Source organism: Saccostrea echinata, unplaced genomic scaffold (genome assembly GCF_033153115.1).
Source record: "Saccostrea echinata isolate AGI-Se365-2 ecotype Australia unplaced genomic scaffold, CSIRO_AGI_Sech_v1 ptg000081l, whole genome shotgun sequence".
In the NCBI taxonomy this organism is placed as follows: domain Eukaryota; kingdom Metazoa; phylum Mollusca; class Bivalvia; order Ostreida; family Ostreidae; genus Saccostrea; species Saccostrea echinata.
The window spans coordinates 1,945,963-1,959,738 of record NW_026889830.1 but is presented as its reverse complement, the minus strand read 5'-3'; the positions used below and the strand labels follow the sequence as shown (position 1 = coordinate 1,959,738).

The following is a 13,776-nucleotide window of genomic DNA, read 5'->3' as shown; positions in this document are numbered from 1 at the left end:
AATGAGACTTTCACAGAATCTTTGTTATGTAGTGCCATTGTGACCTCCTTATTTAATTTTTTGATCAAACACATATTTCGGGTTTCCAATAGCAAAACATAGACACTGTCATTCTTTCTATAACATTGGGGAGTATCCATCTCTTATCATAAAAAAATGGAGGGAAAAGGTGAACTTAATGATGTCATATTTCTAAATTAATGGCATTTTAATCAAATTGAAAATTATGAATGAAGGTCACCTTTACTTTACTTTGCAAAATAAAGCTATATATAAAGTAAAATTAAGATATTCATTTTAAGGGGTCGTTTGATACACTTATTATATATTGCTCTTTTAGAACTCACCAGAATTTGAAAAGGCGCTTACACAGAAAAAAATTGAAATTTGAAATACAATTGGAAAAAATTTGCATTTTGAATAAAAATCCTTTTTTGTTTCTACGGATACAGTTAAAATTTGTACGATTACATTGAACCATTTTTATGCCCCCGGAATCGAAGACTCGGGGGCATATAGTTTTTGCCCTGTCCGTCCGTTCGTCTGTCTATTTGTCCGCAAAAACTTTAACCTTGCCTATGATTTTTGATTGGTTAGAGCTATATATGGCTTTCATATTTCACATGTGTATTCCTTGTGACAAGACCTTTCTTTGGGTACCATCATACTTGACCTTTTGACCTTGACCCAGTTTTACAAAATTTTAAGCAACTTTAACCTTGGCCATAACTTTTGAACAGTGGGTGCTGGGGCTTTCATACTTCACAAGTATATTTCTTGTGACGAGACCTTCCTTTGGATACCAACAACTTTGACCTTGGAGTTTGACCTCCTTTTGAAAAACTTTAACCTTGGCCATAACTTTTGAACAGTTGGTGTTGGGGCTTTCATACTTTACAAATACATTCCTTGTGACAAGACCTTCCTTTGAATACCAACAACTTTGACCTTGACCTTGGAGTTTGACCTACTTTTAAAAACCTTAACCTTGGTCATAATTTTGGAACGGTTGATATTACATTGTATGACTTTTCTTTAGATACCAACAATTTCGGCCCATTGACCTTGATTTTTGACTTACTCTTGAAAATCCTTCTCCATATCTTTTCAATGGTTGGTGCTACGGCTTTCATATATCACAGGTATATTCCTTCAGACAAGACCTTACTTTTGGTACCAACATTTTTTATCTCTTAATCTGGAGTTTGACTTGCATTTGAGAAAGTTTAACATTTGCTACAAGCTGCCATATGGGGGCATCAGTGTTTCACAAACACATCTTTTTTTTTTTTTTTTTTTTTGAGAAACCAGTTTAAAAGAATAAGATTTTAATGCTTTAATAAAAATTGTTGGATGATTATTGAAAAAAAAAAAAAGATTTAAAATTTTAATTTCTATTTTCATACTTTCTATGTTTCAATGGAACTGGTCACCATTTTGAAGAAGGCACACTTGTTACAATGTCCCCCCTCCCCCTCATATATACGAACAGTCATGGTATTTTATGGGGGAAAATTGGCTCTGGGGGAAATCGCACTCCCCTAACTATTACAGAGTAACATTTCCCCAGGAAAATTGAATCTGGTGTGGGATTTCCATGGGTGAAATCCTACTCTAGTCACTTTTCCGTGGGTGAAATCCTACTCTACTTTCCGGGAGGAAATTCCTACTCTACAGCCATTTTTCTGGGGGAAAGCCTACTCTACAAGACCGGTATCATAGAAAACAGTGTCCTCACCAAATTGTTAGCAATTCAAGTGAATCTCTCGATATTCAGGTAAGTGTTAAGGCCAATGACACTCTTGTTGCTAGTTCTCCCTGTCCCAACAGTATAATAGAAAGGAATCCCCTATTTCCAATACTACTTTATGGCAAGTTTTGTTCAACCTGGCCTCTGTTTAGCAGAACTGGAAAATTTACCAAGACAAGCTTTAATCAGAAATAGCTCACATGACCCCTAACCTATGTCAAGCAGATAATTAAATTTGGCAGTTTTATTGAATGGTCCTTGAGCTCTAAATTTATAAATTATTTTCTTTCCATCTACAAAGCTAAAATAGAATGGAAAGACAAAGTCTTTCATGTTAACAGTTATGACTTTGTATCTGAAAGAAAGAACACACCAGCTCAACTCTCTACTTAGTTGTTAATAGTTTACTTCAATCAAAATCTCTTCTCAGTTAATCAATGGTATTTTTTAAGTTTAAAATTAGATAATCATTAAAAGTAAACATCTCTGATTTTGCATGGTAATGGTTCAAAGAGATCTCAACAGTTAATTGCAAAAGTACATCTCACCAAGTAAAAGTTATAACCAGAGTAAAAGAACAGCACTAAAGCAAGGTTCTTCACATATCAAGTACTGTCATTTGCTGCCTCCAATGTTTATCATTGCACAAAATTTATGCCAGGAGCCCTGAACCATCTCAATAATTAATTTGTATCAGCCTTTCTCTTTCTTTGGCTCTTTTCTGGTGATCTTGAGTACAAAACCTCTTCTGGAATTGGAAAAACAAGAGGCCCATGGGCCACATCGCTCACCTGAGCACAGTGGATATAGGCAAAAGCACAAATCAGTTCAGTATTGAAAAGATTCTGGGGGGGGGGGGGGCTTGAATTTTAAACTACCTGATGATGCTTCCATGTCAAAATAACAAATGGCTTTGTTGTACTTGAGAAGATTTTAAAAAAATTTCTGATATATTCCTTTGTAAAAATTTGATCCCCCCTTGTGGCTCCTCCCTATCCCAGGGGTCATCATTTGAACAAACTGGAATCTACACTACCTGAGGATGCTTCCATATCAATATGACTAAACATAGCTTTTCTGTTCTTGAGAAGAAATATTTTTTCTATATGTTCTTATGTAACATTCAATCCTCCATTGTGGCCCCGTCCTACTCTCGGGGGTCATCATTTGAACAAACTTGAATCTACACTACCTGAAGATGCCTCCATATCAATATGACTAAACATAGCTTTTCTGTTCTTGAGAAGAAATATTTTTTCTATGTGTTCTTATGTAAAACTTTCTATCCCCCTATTGGGCCCCACCCTACCCTCGGGGGTCATCATTTGAACAAAATTGAATTTACACTACCTGATGATGCTTCCATATCAAAATGACTAATCATGGCTTTGCAGTTCTTCATCAGAAGAAATCTTCCTATATATTTCTATTTCAGACTTTGATCCTCCATTGTGGCCCCACCCAACCCCAGGGGGGCAACATTTGAACAAACTTGAATCTACACTACCTGAGTATACTTCCACATAAATATGATCAATCAGGGCTTTGCTGTTCTTGAGAAGAAGATTTTTAAAGATTTTTCCTATATATCTCTATGTAAAACTTTTATCCTCCTTTGGGGCCCCACCCTACCCCCAGGGGTCATGTTTGGACACACTTAAATCTATACTACCTTAGGATGCTTCCATATCAATATGATCAATTAGGGCTTTGCTGTTATTGAGAAGAAGATTTTTAAAGATTTTTCCTATATATTTCTATGTAAAACTTTGATCCTCCATTGTGGCCCCGCCCTACCCCCGGGGGTCATGATTTGAACAAACTTGAATCTACACTACCTGAGGATGCTTCCATATAAATATGACCAATGATGGCTTTGCTGTTCTTGAGAAGAAGATTTTTAAAGGTTTTTCCCATATATTTCTATGTAAAACTTTGATCCTCCATTGTGGACCCGCCCTACCCCCGGGGGTCATGATTTGAACAAACTTGAATTTACACTACCTGAGGATGCTTCCATATAAATATGACTCATCATGGCTTTGCTGTTCTTGAGAAGAAGATTTTTAAAGGTTTTTCCCATATATTTCTATGTAAAACTTTGATCCTCCATTGTGGCCCCGCCCTACCCCCGGGGGTCATGATTTGAACAAACTTGAATCTACACTACCTGAGGATGCTTCCATATAAATATGACTCATCATGGCTTTGCTGTTCTTGAGAAGAAGATTTTTAAAGGTTTTTCCCCATATATTTCTATGTAAAACTTTGATCCTCCATTGTGGCCCCGCCCTACCCCCGGGGGTCATGATTTGAACAAATTTGAATCTACACTACCTGAGGATGCTTCCACATGAGTTTCATCTTCCCTGGCTTTGTGGTTCTTGAGAAGAAGATTTTTAAAAGATGCTATTAATTTTTCACTAATTCTTTATTATCTCCCCTTGAAAGAGGGCGTGGCCCTTCATTTGAACAAACTTGAATCCCCTTCACCCAAGGATACTTTGTGGCAAGTTTGGTTGAAATTGGCCCAGTGGTTCTTGAGAAGAAGTCGAAAATGTGAAAAGTTTACAGACAGACGGACGGACAGACGGACTACAGACAAAATGTGATCAGAAAAGCTCACTTGAGCCTTCGGCTCAGGTGAGCTAAAAAGTTACCATCTTACAGTAAAACTCATTTAGTATGAACACAGATATAGCAAATTAATGGATAAAGCAAATTATTTTGTTTGGATCCCCAGAAAAATTCTTAATAATTCCTAGTATAATTTTATGGTTACAATGAACTCAGATATAATGATATTAGGAATTTAGTGAATTGTGTCTCACAGAGATACATGTATAAAATAACAAAAATAAACATCTTTTTTTATGAAATTTTCAAGATCACAAAGTTTAAGATATTGAACTGACATTATATTTAGTGAATATCCATTTATTTATATTTGAAATTTAATTCACCAGAAAACGTTAGTATCACAGATAAGTTTTGTTTCTAAAACTTCCCTGAAAATATTTATCAGTCATACCTGAAGTTGTATTGTGAATTCGCTTTAAATTCTTAAATGAATTTGCTATACAGATTTAATGAATTACTGATATAGAGTAAAGAAATTCACAGGTCTCCAAAACTTTGCTATGACTGAGTTTTACTGTACAAGTGTAGTAACCATTTGAGTGCCTATAAGCGTTTATATTCCCGGTACTGTAATATTAGAACACTTGATGCTCAATTCATATTAGCTTCTCGTTAGTAAATTAGTAATATATTACTTTGAAATCTTAATTCAACTGAATAAAAAGATTTTAAAGCAGTACAACCTTTTCTTGGACTCCTTGGAGTCCTTCTGATTTCATGGGGCCAGGGTTTTTTACAGCTTTGCTTGGGACATTTAGGATTTTCTTCTCTCTCAAACAATTTGCTTGAACAGTGGAAATGAAGCTTTGTGCCACAGAATGGACAAGTCTGTCCCTGTAAAATAAAAGGGAAGTTTTTTAGAATTACTTAATCCATGAGTGAAATAAGAAGTGACAAATATCTGTCTCGAGAATAATTTCTACCTTTTAAGATAACAGTTCTGAAAACATTAGAATAAATAGATTCTAGCCAACAAGGAAATAAAATGACGCTCAAAAGATTTTTTGATGTTAACCTGTAGAACTAAATCTAACTTAATGTTAGGCCACACCAATTTAATTTCTTGTTCATTAGACATTTGATGAAAAAAGTACGAGCGGGCAAGCAGTTGAATAATAATATTATAACTTTTTTGTAGGCAAAATTTTTAAGCGGAGCATGAAAAAATTTGAGCGGACAATTATATTTTTTCTGATTGGCAGAGTAAGCAGATTTAAAATATGAAAAATAGAGCAGAAATGGAATAGAAAATTGCACAGAATTTCCATGGTGCGGGAAATTGAAATTAATATTATTTGTATAGTTTTGTTTAAATACGAGAGCTCGGGTCCAATGAACAAAAAATTTTATTGGTGTGGCCTTATATTTAACTTTCTCATGTCAAAACTTTTCAATATTTATCATCTTTGAAGCTAGTGCCACAGAACAAAGAAACCAAGTATATTACATACTTTTATATTACCCAGATTTTTTATGCTCTCTGATAAGGCTTAATAGGCTTGCAGGGTGATATTTCTGAAATTTCTTGATACTGAATGTTACTTAAAACACATTGCATCTGGGTAAAACATTCTAATTTCTTAACTACTGAATAGTGACTTAAATCAGAGTTTGACAAGAATAACTTTATCATTTTGACTATGAGTCAATTTTATATTTAAAGCAAAGTGTTAATGCATTCCAATCACAGAATACATAAATTTCGAGGACTCACCTTCAGACAGAGTTTCTTACAAATATTGCATTTTTCCACATCCTCGTACATCTGTTCTATATACCGGTCCAGTTCAAGGAGGGATCTGGTTGCTAGACTAATCTTTCCCCGGGACTGAAATAAATATATGATTGGTGGCAACAATCTCCTTGAAAAGCATGATTCAAATTTTCAATATTGTACAGCAAAAATTTCTCTTCTGAGTTATGTGCACAATTTCAAAATGTCTCAAATTTATTTACTCAAGGATTAAATGGTAATGGTAAACTGTGTTCGCTTATAAAACATGCTTATAGCGAACACGCTTATAATGAATTGATGCCTACAGTGCATTAATTTTCATTTCCCATGGCTTGAAATTAAATAGTCTGTCCCTGCCATTTTGTTATAAGCTTGTTTTACTGTATATAAATCAAAATAAACCATTTTTATCCATTTATTTGTTTCCAGCCGAGACAGCAGGTCCTCAGCATCATCTTTGGAGAGTTTTTTAACATTTTCCAGACGACTAACAAGATTTAAGGCTTCTGTTGACCCTACTTCAGCATCTTCAGATGCCACAATAATTTCTATCTAAAAATAAATTTGACAAGACATATTGTTAATAACATATGTTTGTAAAACTCAGTCTTAATTAAAACACAAGAGATTCAAGGTGATAATTCATCTCAACCACCCAAGCAGTGCATAATCATTTGTATGCATCTGTGATTAAGTATTTCAACAAAATAGCATGGCCAGATTGCAACTTAGTGTATAGTTACTGTACTTACCAGTTTCTTAAAGAATTCCAGTTCACTAGGTGTATAGTCAGATGCCAACTTTGTTATTGCAGACTCTGTTGTACAGACCTGTATTATCAAAATATCTTTTTTTAAAAAAACTAGAAATATGTCCATAGGACATTAATGCCCCGTTGAGGGTATATTAGAAATGCAACATTTTAACACAAATTGAGAAAAGTGAGGTCAAAGGTCAAAGGAATGGTCAAGGTGAAAAAAATATTGATGCAGTTGAATAGCTTACATCAGTATGTATCAGCATATGAAGTTTGTTAAAAATATCTTGAATGGTATCTTTAAAACTGAGCTAAAAACTTGTTTAAGAAAAGTGAGGTCAAGGTCAAAGGAAAGGCCAAGGTAAAAAATATTGATGCAGTTGAATAGCTCTCATCGGTATGTATCAGCATATGAAGTTTGTTAAAAATATCTTGAATGGTTTCATTAAAACTGAGCTAAACACTAATTTAAGAAAAGTGAGGTCAAGGTCAAAGGAAAGGTCAAGGTCAAAAAATGTTGATGCAGTTGAATAGCTTACATCAGGATGTATCAACATACGAAGTAGGATTACACTATCTTGAATGGTATCTTTAAAACTGAGCTAAACACTAATTTAAGAAAAGTGGGGTCAAGGTCAAAAGAAAGGTCAAGGTCAAAAAATGTTGATGCAGTTGAATTGCTTACATCAGTATGTATCAACATATGAAGTTTGATTACACTATCTTGAATGGTATCTTTAAAACTGAGCTAAACACTAATTTAAGAAAAGTGAGGTCAAGGTCAAAGGAAAGGTCAACGCCAAAAAATGTTGATGCAGTTGCATAGCTCTCATCAATATCTATCAGCATATGAAGTTTGATAAAAATATTTGGGATAGTTTCTTTGAAACTGAGCTTTGAACAGAGCTAAACGCAAAGTGTGACGGATGGACAGATGGAAGGACAGAAGGACGGAAGACGGACAAGACAAACACTATATGCCCCGGCCATATTCATGGCGGGGCATAACAATATCATTTTAAAAAAAGATATTCTTCATTTCTCCAAATTAAATAAGGCCTATCAATTTGTCAAACTCAGCACCTGCTGAAGTTTGATTTCTATGAAGCAATGTCCTCTTCAGAGATATTCATAGGAAAACATTTGAAGCATATATTAAGCAGAGAACCTAATGACATTTAACTTAAAACTTTTTGGTTTAAACTTGTGCCTGTAAAGTGATTCTAAAAGACTATTGATACATAATATTTGTTCATTTTGTTGCATGTATTGCAGAAAACCACGAGGTTTTTGATTTAGAATAAAAATCAAGGTCAAATTTTATGTTAAAACATGCTTTTAAAGTGAAAGATTTTAAAGACAATAGAATAGATAGCGGCTTGGCCAAGATCAGGTGCCCATGTTGGTTGCAGATTAACAAAAAAATGAAGTCAAATGAAATGTATTACAAGTATGTTCTATGTAACACTACATCCTTTTGGCAGATTGTATGAAATTTCTGTCCATTTCTGTCAAGCAGTTAAAAAGATTTCACTCTTACTATAGCAGAGACCCAAGTGGGCTACGGACTATACATATTCAGGCATAACATTTATCTTTATCATATTCAACTGAACGAAAAGGCATAATTCTAATACAAACTCTTCATAAAGTATTGTCTGAGCAAAAAAATCACATAATTTATTTCCATTTAAATGTTAGAGTATATAAAGGACATGGGTAAATTTGTTAATGTTTGAGTGTTTTTCTACTCTTAATATTTGGACATTTGAAATAAAAATACATTAAAGTACTTTCAATTTTTCTATAAATACTGTATATGGGGATGAAAATTTCAAACTTATTTGGTAATACTCAGAGATAAACTGTGTCAGATATTTTTTGATTGACTATTTTGAGACCTTGGGCTACGGACTATACCTAGAGTATTTTCATTTAATGAGAGAGCATAGAAAAATAGTTGCTTGTATCAGTAAATATATGTTAAAATTATCGTCTTGGAGTTCGCACTTGTTTAATAAATCCTTTCATTTGGATATTAAATCAATTTATACAAAATCCTGTGAAATTTAACAAAATAAAACAAAAACTTTATACAAATTCACAATATGAGTAAAATATAAATTGTCAGAACAAAATAATACATGTCAGAATTACATGTAATTGGTGTTTTGATAACAAAATATTGTTTAAAACCATCCGAAAAACCAAGAATGAGCTTCAATTTAGCATCTAAGAAGGATGAATTTCATCTGAGCACGGGGGCTATGGACTACACCGTTAAACATCTCTACTGTTGACAATCAATTAACTTAAAGAAAATATAATTGTATAATTAAATTTTGGGTAATTCTTTTATTAATTCAAATTGGTTTTCTATAACAGTTCACGCCACTTAGTTTGAGTATTTATAATACCATACTTAAAATATCAATTGTCTAATGGTCTAATGTACTTTCAATGCCAAATGAAAATCCAGTTCAACTAATTAAAGCATTATTGGTGTTCAAACTGTAATGAATAAAAGCAACAGGAGCTGTAATTAAATCAGGGCATGATTTTTTTTTCGGGGTGGGGTGGGGGGGGTTTACGGACTATATTGCTTCATTTTTTTTTTTTTCAATTTAATGTAATGCATATAACTCAAGATGGTCATTCAACAGGTGTATCAGTATATGATTTATCATAATCATATGGTGTAATTCAAAAAAAAAAAAATTACAAAACATGATTGACCATTTGAATTATGAAATGCAAAAATACAATATTTATCCATAAAGAATGATTTTTTTTTTTTTAAATTAACAATTCAGTGACAAGTAGATTGGGTGGCGCAATTATAAGAGTGAAGGTCTCACTTTGTACTAAATTTTAAAGTAAGGAGTTGATCCTTATGTTTTGGGATCAAATCCCACAAATCCCACAATGGGATGTTAAGACGGGTCGATGAGAACTAATAAACCATTGAAGCCCTATTTTGCAGTAGATACAAGTAGGAAAAAAATCTCTTGCTAATACGAAGTACGGTTATACAGTCTGTATATTTGCTAAATTTATTTGCAGAGTCCGTAGCCCTTTTGTAAGTAGGATTGCTGTGGCTAAATATTCTTTTAAAAATATTCCAATGCTAATTATTCTAAATGGATTGATAGTATGTATCACAAGAAGGAAAACTTTATCATGTATATTTAGAAATATGTTGTGACCACAAACATAACAGGACAGACTACAGAAGCAAGCCTTTAGTTGAAAAATGTTAATTTTCACATATTTTATCTTTAATTACAGTGGTATTTGTATTTAAAACATTGCATTTGTTCGAATAAACATATTTTTATATTGTAGCTATTGTATCAATAATGTATATGACTTTTTCTGGAAGTTATTATATTAGGGCTACGGACTATACAGGGCTACGGACACCAATCATTCTTCTATAACTTCTTTTAGTGTTGTCGCAAAAGCTATTCATTACTGTTTTTCACTTTACTGGTAACTGTGAAAATATTAAACAAGAGCATGATTAATTCTACATTCTTTTGTTGAACACAAGCTATAATGAAATATGGGGCTACAGACTATACACAATATTAGACCAGTATGGAAAATAAAATACAAAATGCGCACACATTTTACAATATAACCACTATATTTTTCTCATAGTACTTTTTTCTTAAGTAAAATAAAAACTTTTAAACACATTTTATTTGCTCTTTTTTTTTGCTAGAAATTATGCATTTATTCAAACATTGAAAAATCTTAAATTATATAACAAAGGTATATCTGCACACATTTATTCATAATTTCCACAATTTTTATCCTTTTTCTTTTCTGTAAAAAATAAACTTATTAAATAAATATGCTTTATTATAGAGAAATCATTCTGGTTTAACCAGAATGATTTCTCTATAATAAAGCATATTTATTTTGGAATGTTTCATTCAAAATAATTTTAATTAACCATTATTTAAAGTGTAAAAAATCAAGTGCAACAGCATAACGCTTCAAAAATTATGAATTTTTGACTTTATTCTGTTGTTTTTTCAAAAATGCAGATACTATATATATGATATCATATACCAATGGAAAGCTCTCCTTCTGATCTTTGCAATGCAATAAAAGACATTTAGATTAGATGTAACTAGAAAGAGTTACATCTATATAACATGATTTAGTTGGAAATGGGCACCTGATCTTGGCCAAGCCAATAGGTAAAATTTGTTGTTGGGCCACACCCTCTTCCAAGGAGAGATAATTTAGAACAAGAGGCCAATGGGCCACAACATTCACAAGAGTAACTTTGGCCCTGCTGTTCTTCACTAGATTTTCTAACCTTGTAATATTGTGGCCCCATCCCCCCCCCCCCCCCTCCTGGGCTATGATTTGAACAGTTTAGAATCTCCACTAACCTCAGGAGGCTCCCACATAAGTTTCACCTTTTCTAGCTCAGTAGTTATTGAGAACATTTGAAAGATTTTTCCTATATATTTCAATGTAAAAAAAATTTGATTTCCCTATTGTGGCCATGGTTTAAACAATTTAGAATCTACACCACCCTAGGAAGCTTCCACATAAGTTTCAGCTTTTCTGGTCAAGTGGTTCTAGAGAAGAAGATTTTTAAATATTTCCCTATATATTTCAATGTAAAACTTTGATTTCCAATTGTGGACCCACCCTAGCCCCAAGGTCCATGATTTGAACAATTTACAATCTACATTACCCTAGGAAGCCTCCAATAACTTTCAGCTTTACTGGCCCAGTGGTTCTTGCGAAGATTTTTTAATGACCCCCACCCTATTTTTGTCTTTTCTTGATTATCTCCCCTTGGAAGGGAAATTGGCCCTTCATTTTAACAATTTAAACTCCCCTTTACCCAAGGATGCTTTGTACCAACTTTGGTTAAATTTTAAAATTGGCCAAGTGGTTCTTGAGAAGAAGTTGAAAATGTGAAAAGTTTACAGATGGATGGATGGACAGACAGACAACTGGTGATCAGAAAATCTCACTTGAGCTTTCAGCTCTGGTGAGCTAAAAATTAAACAACTCCAATAATGATAAATTTTGATCAGAAAAGTGTTTCATCTTTTTTACTAGATTAAAGGTTTCCTATTTGATTACCAATCCATATGAACTTGTCCCATCATCTTCACTGATACCCTTGCGTATCTGCATGTGTAAAGGCCCTATGTGGTGATTTACAGTTCTTACAAACTCCAGTAGTGGACCTTGAGCTTCTTTCTCATTTTCTGGATATGGCACTGCAAAATAAAACAAATGAAAGTTATCATGATTATTCATATCTCAGAGAATCTTCCCATCATGAATCATTTGGGAATAATTATGCATAATATTAATAACAAAGGTGTATAAATTCAACATATAATGTCAGAGTTAGACACAAACTTAAGGAGCTTAGATTAAATAAATTAAACTGTGTCTTGGGACAAGCCTTCATCACAGTTACAATATGTCCAATATAATTGCAATATGCAGCAAACTGGACCGGATCTGCTCTGGCAGAATTTTGGAGAATTCATAAAGATCGAATTACACTGAAAAAAGTTAACCACCAAATTAATCATATCCAACTTTTTTTGAAATTGTCTATGCCTTCAACCCATCAAAATAATTATGTATAGGGAAAAAAAAAATAGAAGACATTCGAGTTCTGCTCAACACCCTAAAAATCAACACATTTTCTAAATGTTTTTTTCTTTTATCAAATTTACTATGTTGATAATCAGATCTCTCTGAATTTTTCGTAGTATACACTTTGATTTGAATTACCTGTCCTTGTTTATTTTGCTGCACTGCAAACACATGAAACGAAATTGATCATTAAAGTAAACCATGTCCATAGGACGTACAATATACTGTATTAAAATGTTCTATCTACCAGATATATTCTGATCTGCTGGTTACAGACCCTTTTACTTTTCTTTTCATATCAATCTCATTTTATTAAATAAATAATTTTAATGTCATGATGGACTAAGACTGGTCAGAGGTGTTTTTTCCGCATGATAGATAAACAAAACTCTAGTATTTACAATTGTATTTCAGACAGCATATCTTGAACAGCTGTTTAACTTCTTTAGCATTTAGGATTCCTCTCGACATAAATGACTGTAGAAATAGACGATGTCCGTCATTCAACTGGGGCTGTGACATCGTATCGGATAAAGCTGGAAAAAAACAAAGAAATGATTGAACAACATCGAGGAAATTCGAGATTAGTAGAAATCTAAGACTTTCAAAATTCGACCAACCACACAAGTTTGAATACTTCATAATAAAAAGATAACATAAATTAAATTAGACTAATAGGCATACACGTGTTTCAAATATACATTGGGTCTACCTCAGCTGAATCGCATCCTTTCCCGCCCTTTGTCAAAAATAAAATTGTAATCTCTAAAAATAATTTCACTGTCTCAACACCGGTTAATTCATTAAAAGTAACCAGCAAAATTGAGTTTCCGTCCTTTTAATCATTTCAAAGTATTTTCACTTTTTATTGCTTTCTTATTCTTTGTTAAGTAGTTAAAAATCTTTCGATGTAAATATTCGTAGAGGATAAGTTTTAAAGAGTGCGGGACGGTTCGCCCCGAAAGACCATTCGCGCTCAGACGTTTCGCCCCAAGACGGTTCGCGCCGAAGATCAATTAATCAATTATGTGGTAATTATCACTTGTTAACAGCAAATTATAGTTATAACACCTTAATTACAAAACTGAATCAGACAATTATGATTGCTGAATAAATATAATTATATCTGCACATGGATAATTATACATTTAATTATGGTATAAGCCTATTTTCAACAACTTTTAAGACATAAAAGTATTTTAATAACCTTAGAACTTTTTTTTAACAGTCAATATTAACCTTATA

The 13,776-nt window shown here is 33.1% G+C and overlaps 1 protein-coding gene across 1 annotated transcript; it reads right to left on the bottom strand.

Annotated features, from left to right (window-relative positions):
* Nucleotides 1-2,408: 2,408 nt before the first annotated feature.
* On the bottom strand, nucleotides 2,409-13,242 carry LOC133176826 (non-structural maintenance of chromosomes element 1 homolog). The gene is made up of 8 exons (XM_061311894.1): nucleotides 13,216-13,242; nucleotides 12,933-13,067; nucleotides 12,001-12,140; nucleotides 6,878-6,955; nucleotides 6,528-6,677; nucleotides 6,105-6,218; nucleotides 5,074-5,224; nucleotides 2,409-2,498 (listed from the first exon to the last, which is right to left on the bottom strand). The coding sequence occupies exons 2-8, from the start codon at nucleotides 13,051-13,053 to the stop codon at nucleotides 2,434-2,436; spliced, it is 819 nt and encodes a 272-aa protein (XP_061167878.1). The 5' UTR covers nucleotides 13,054-13,067; nucleotides 13,216-13,242; the 3' UTR covers nucleotides 2,409-2,433.
* Nucleotides 13,243-13,776: the final 534 nt, after the last annotated feature.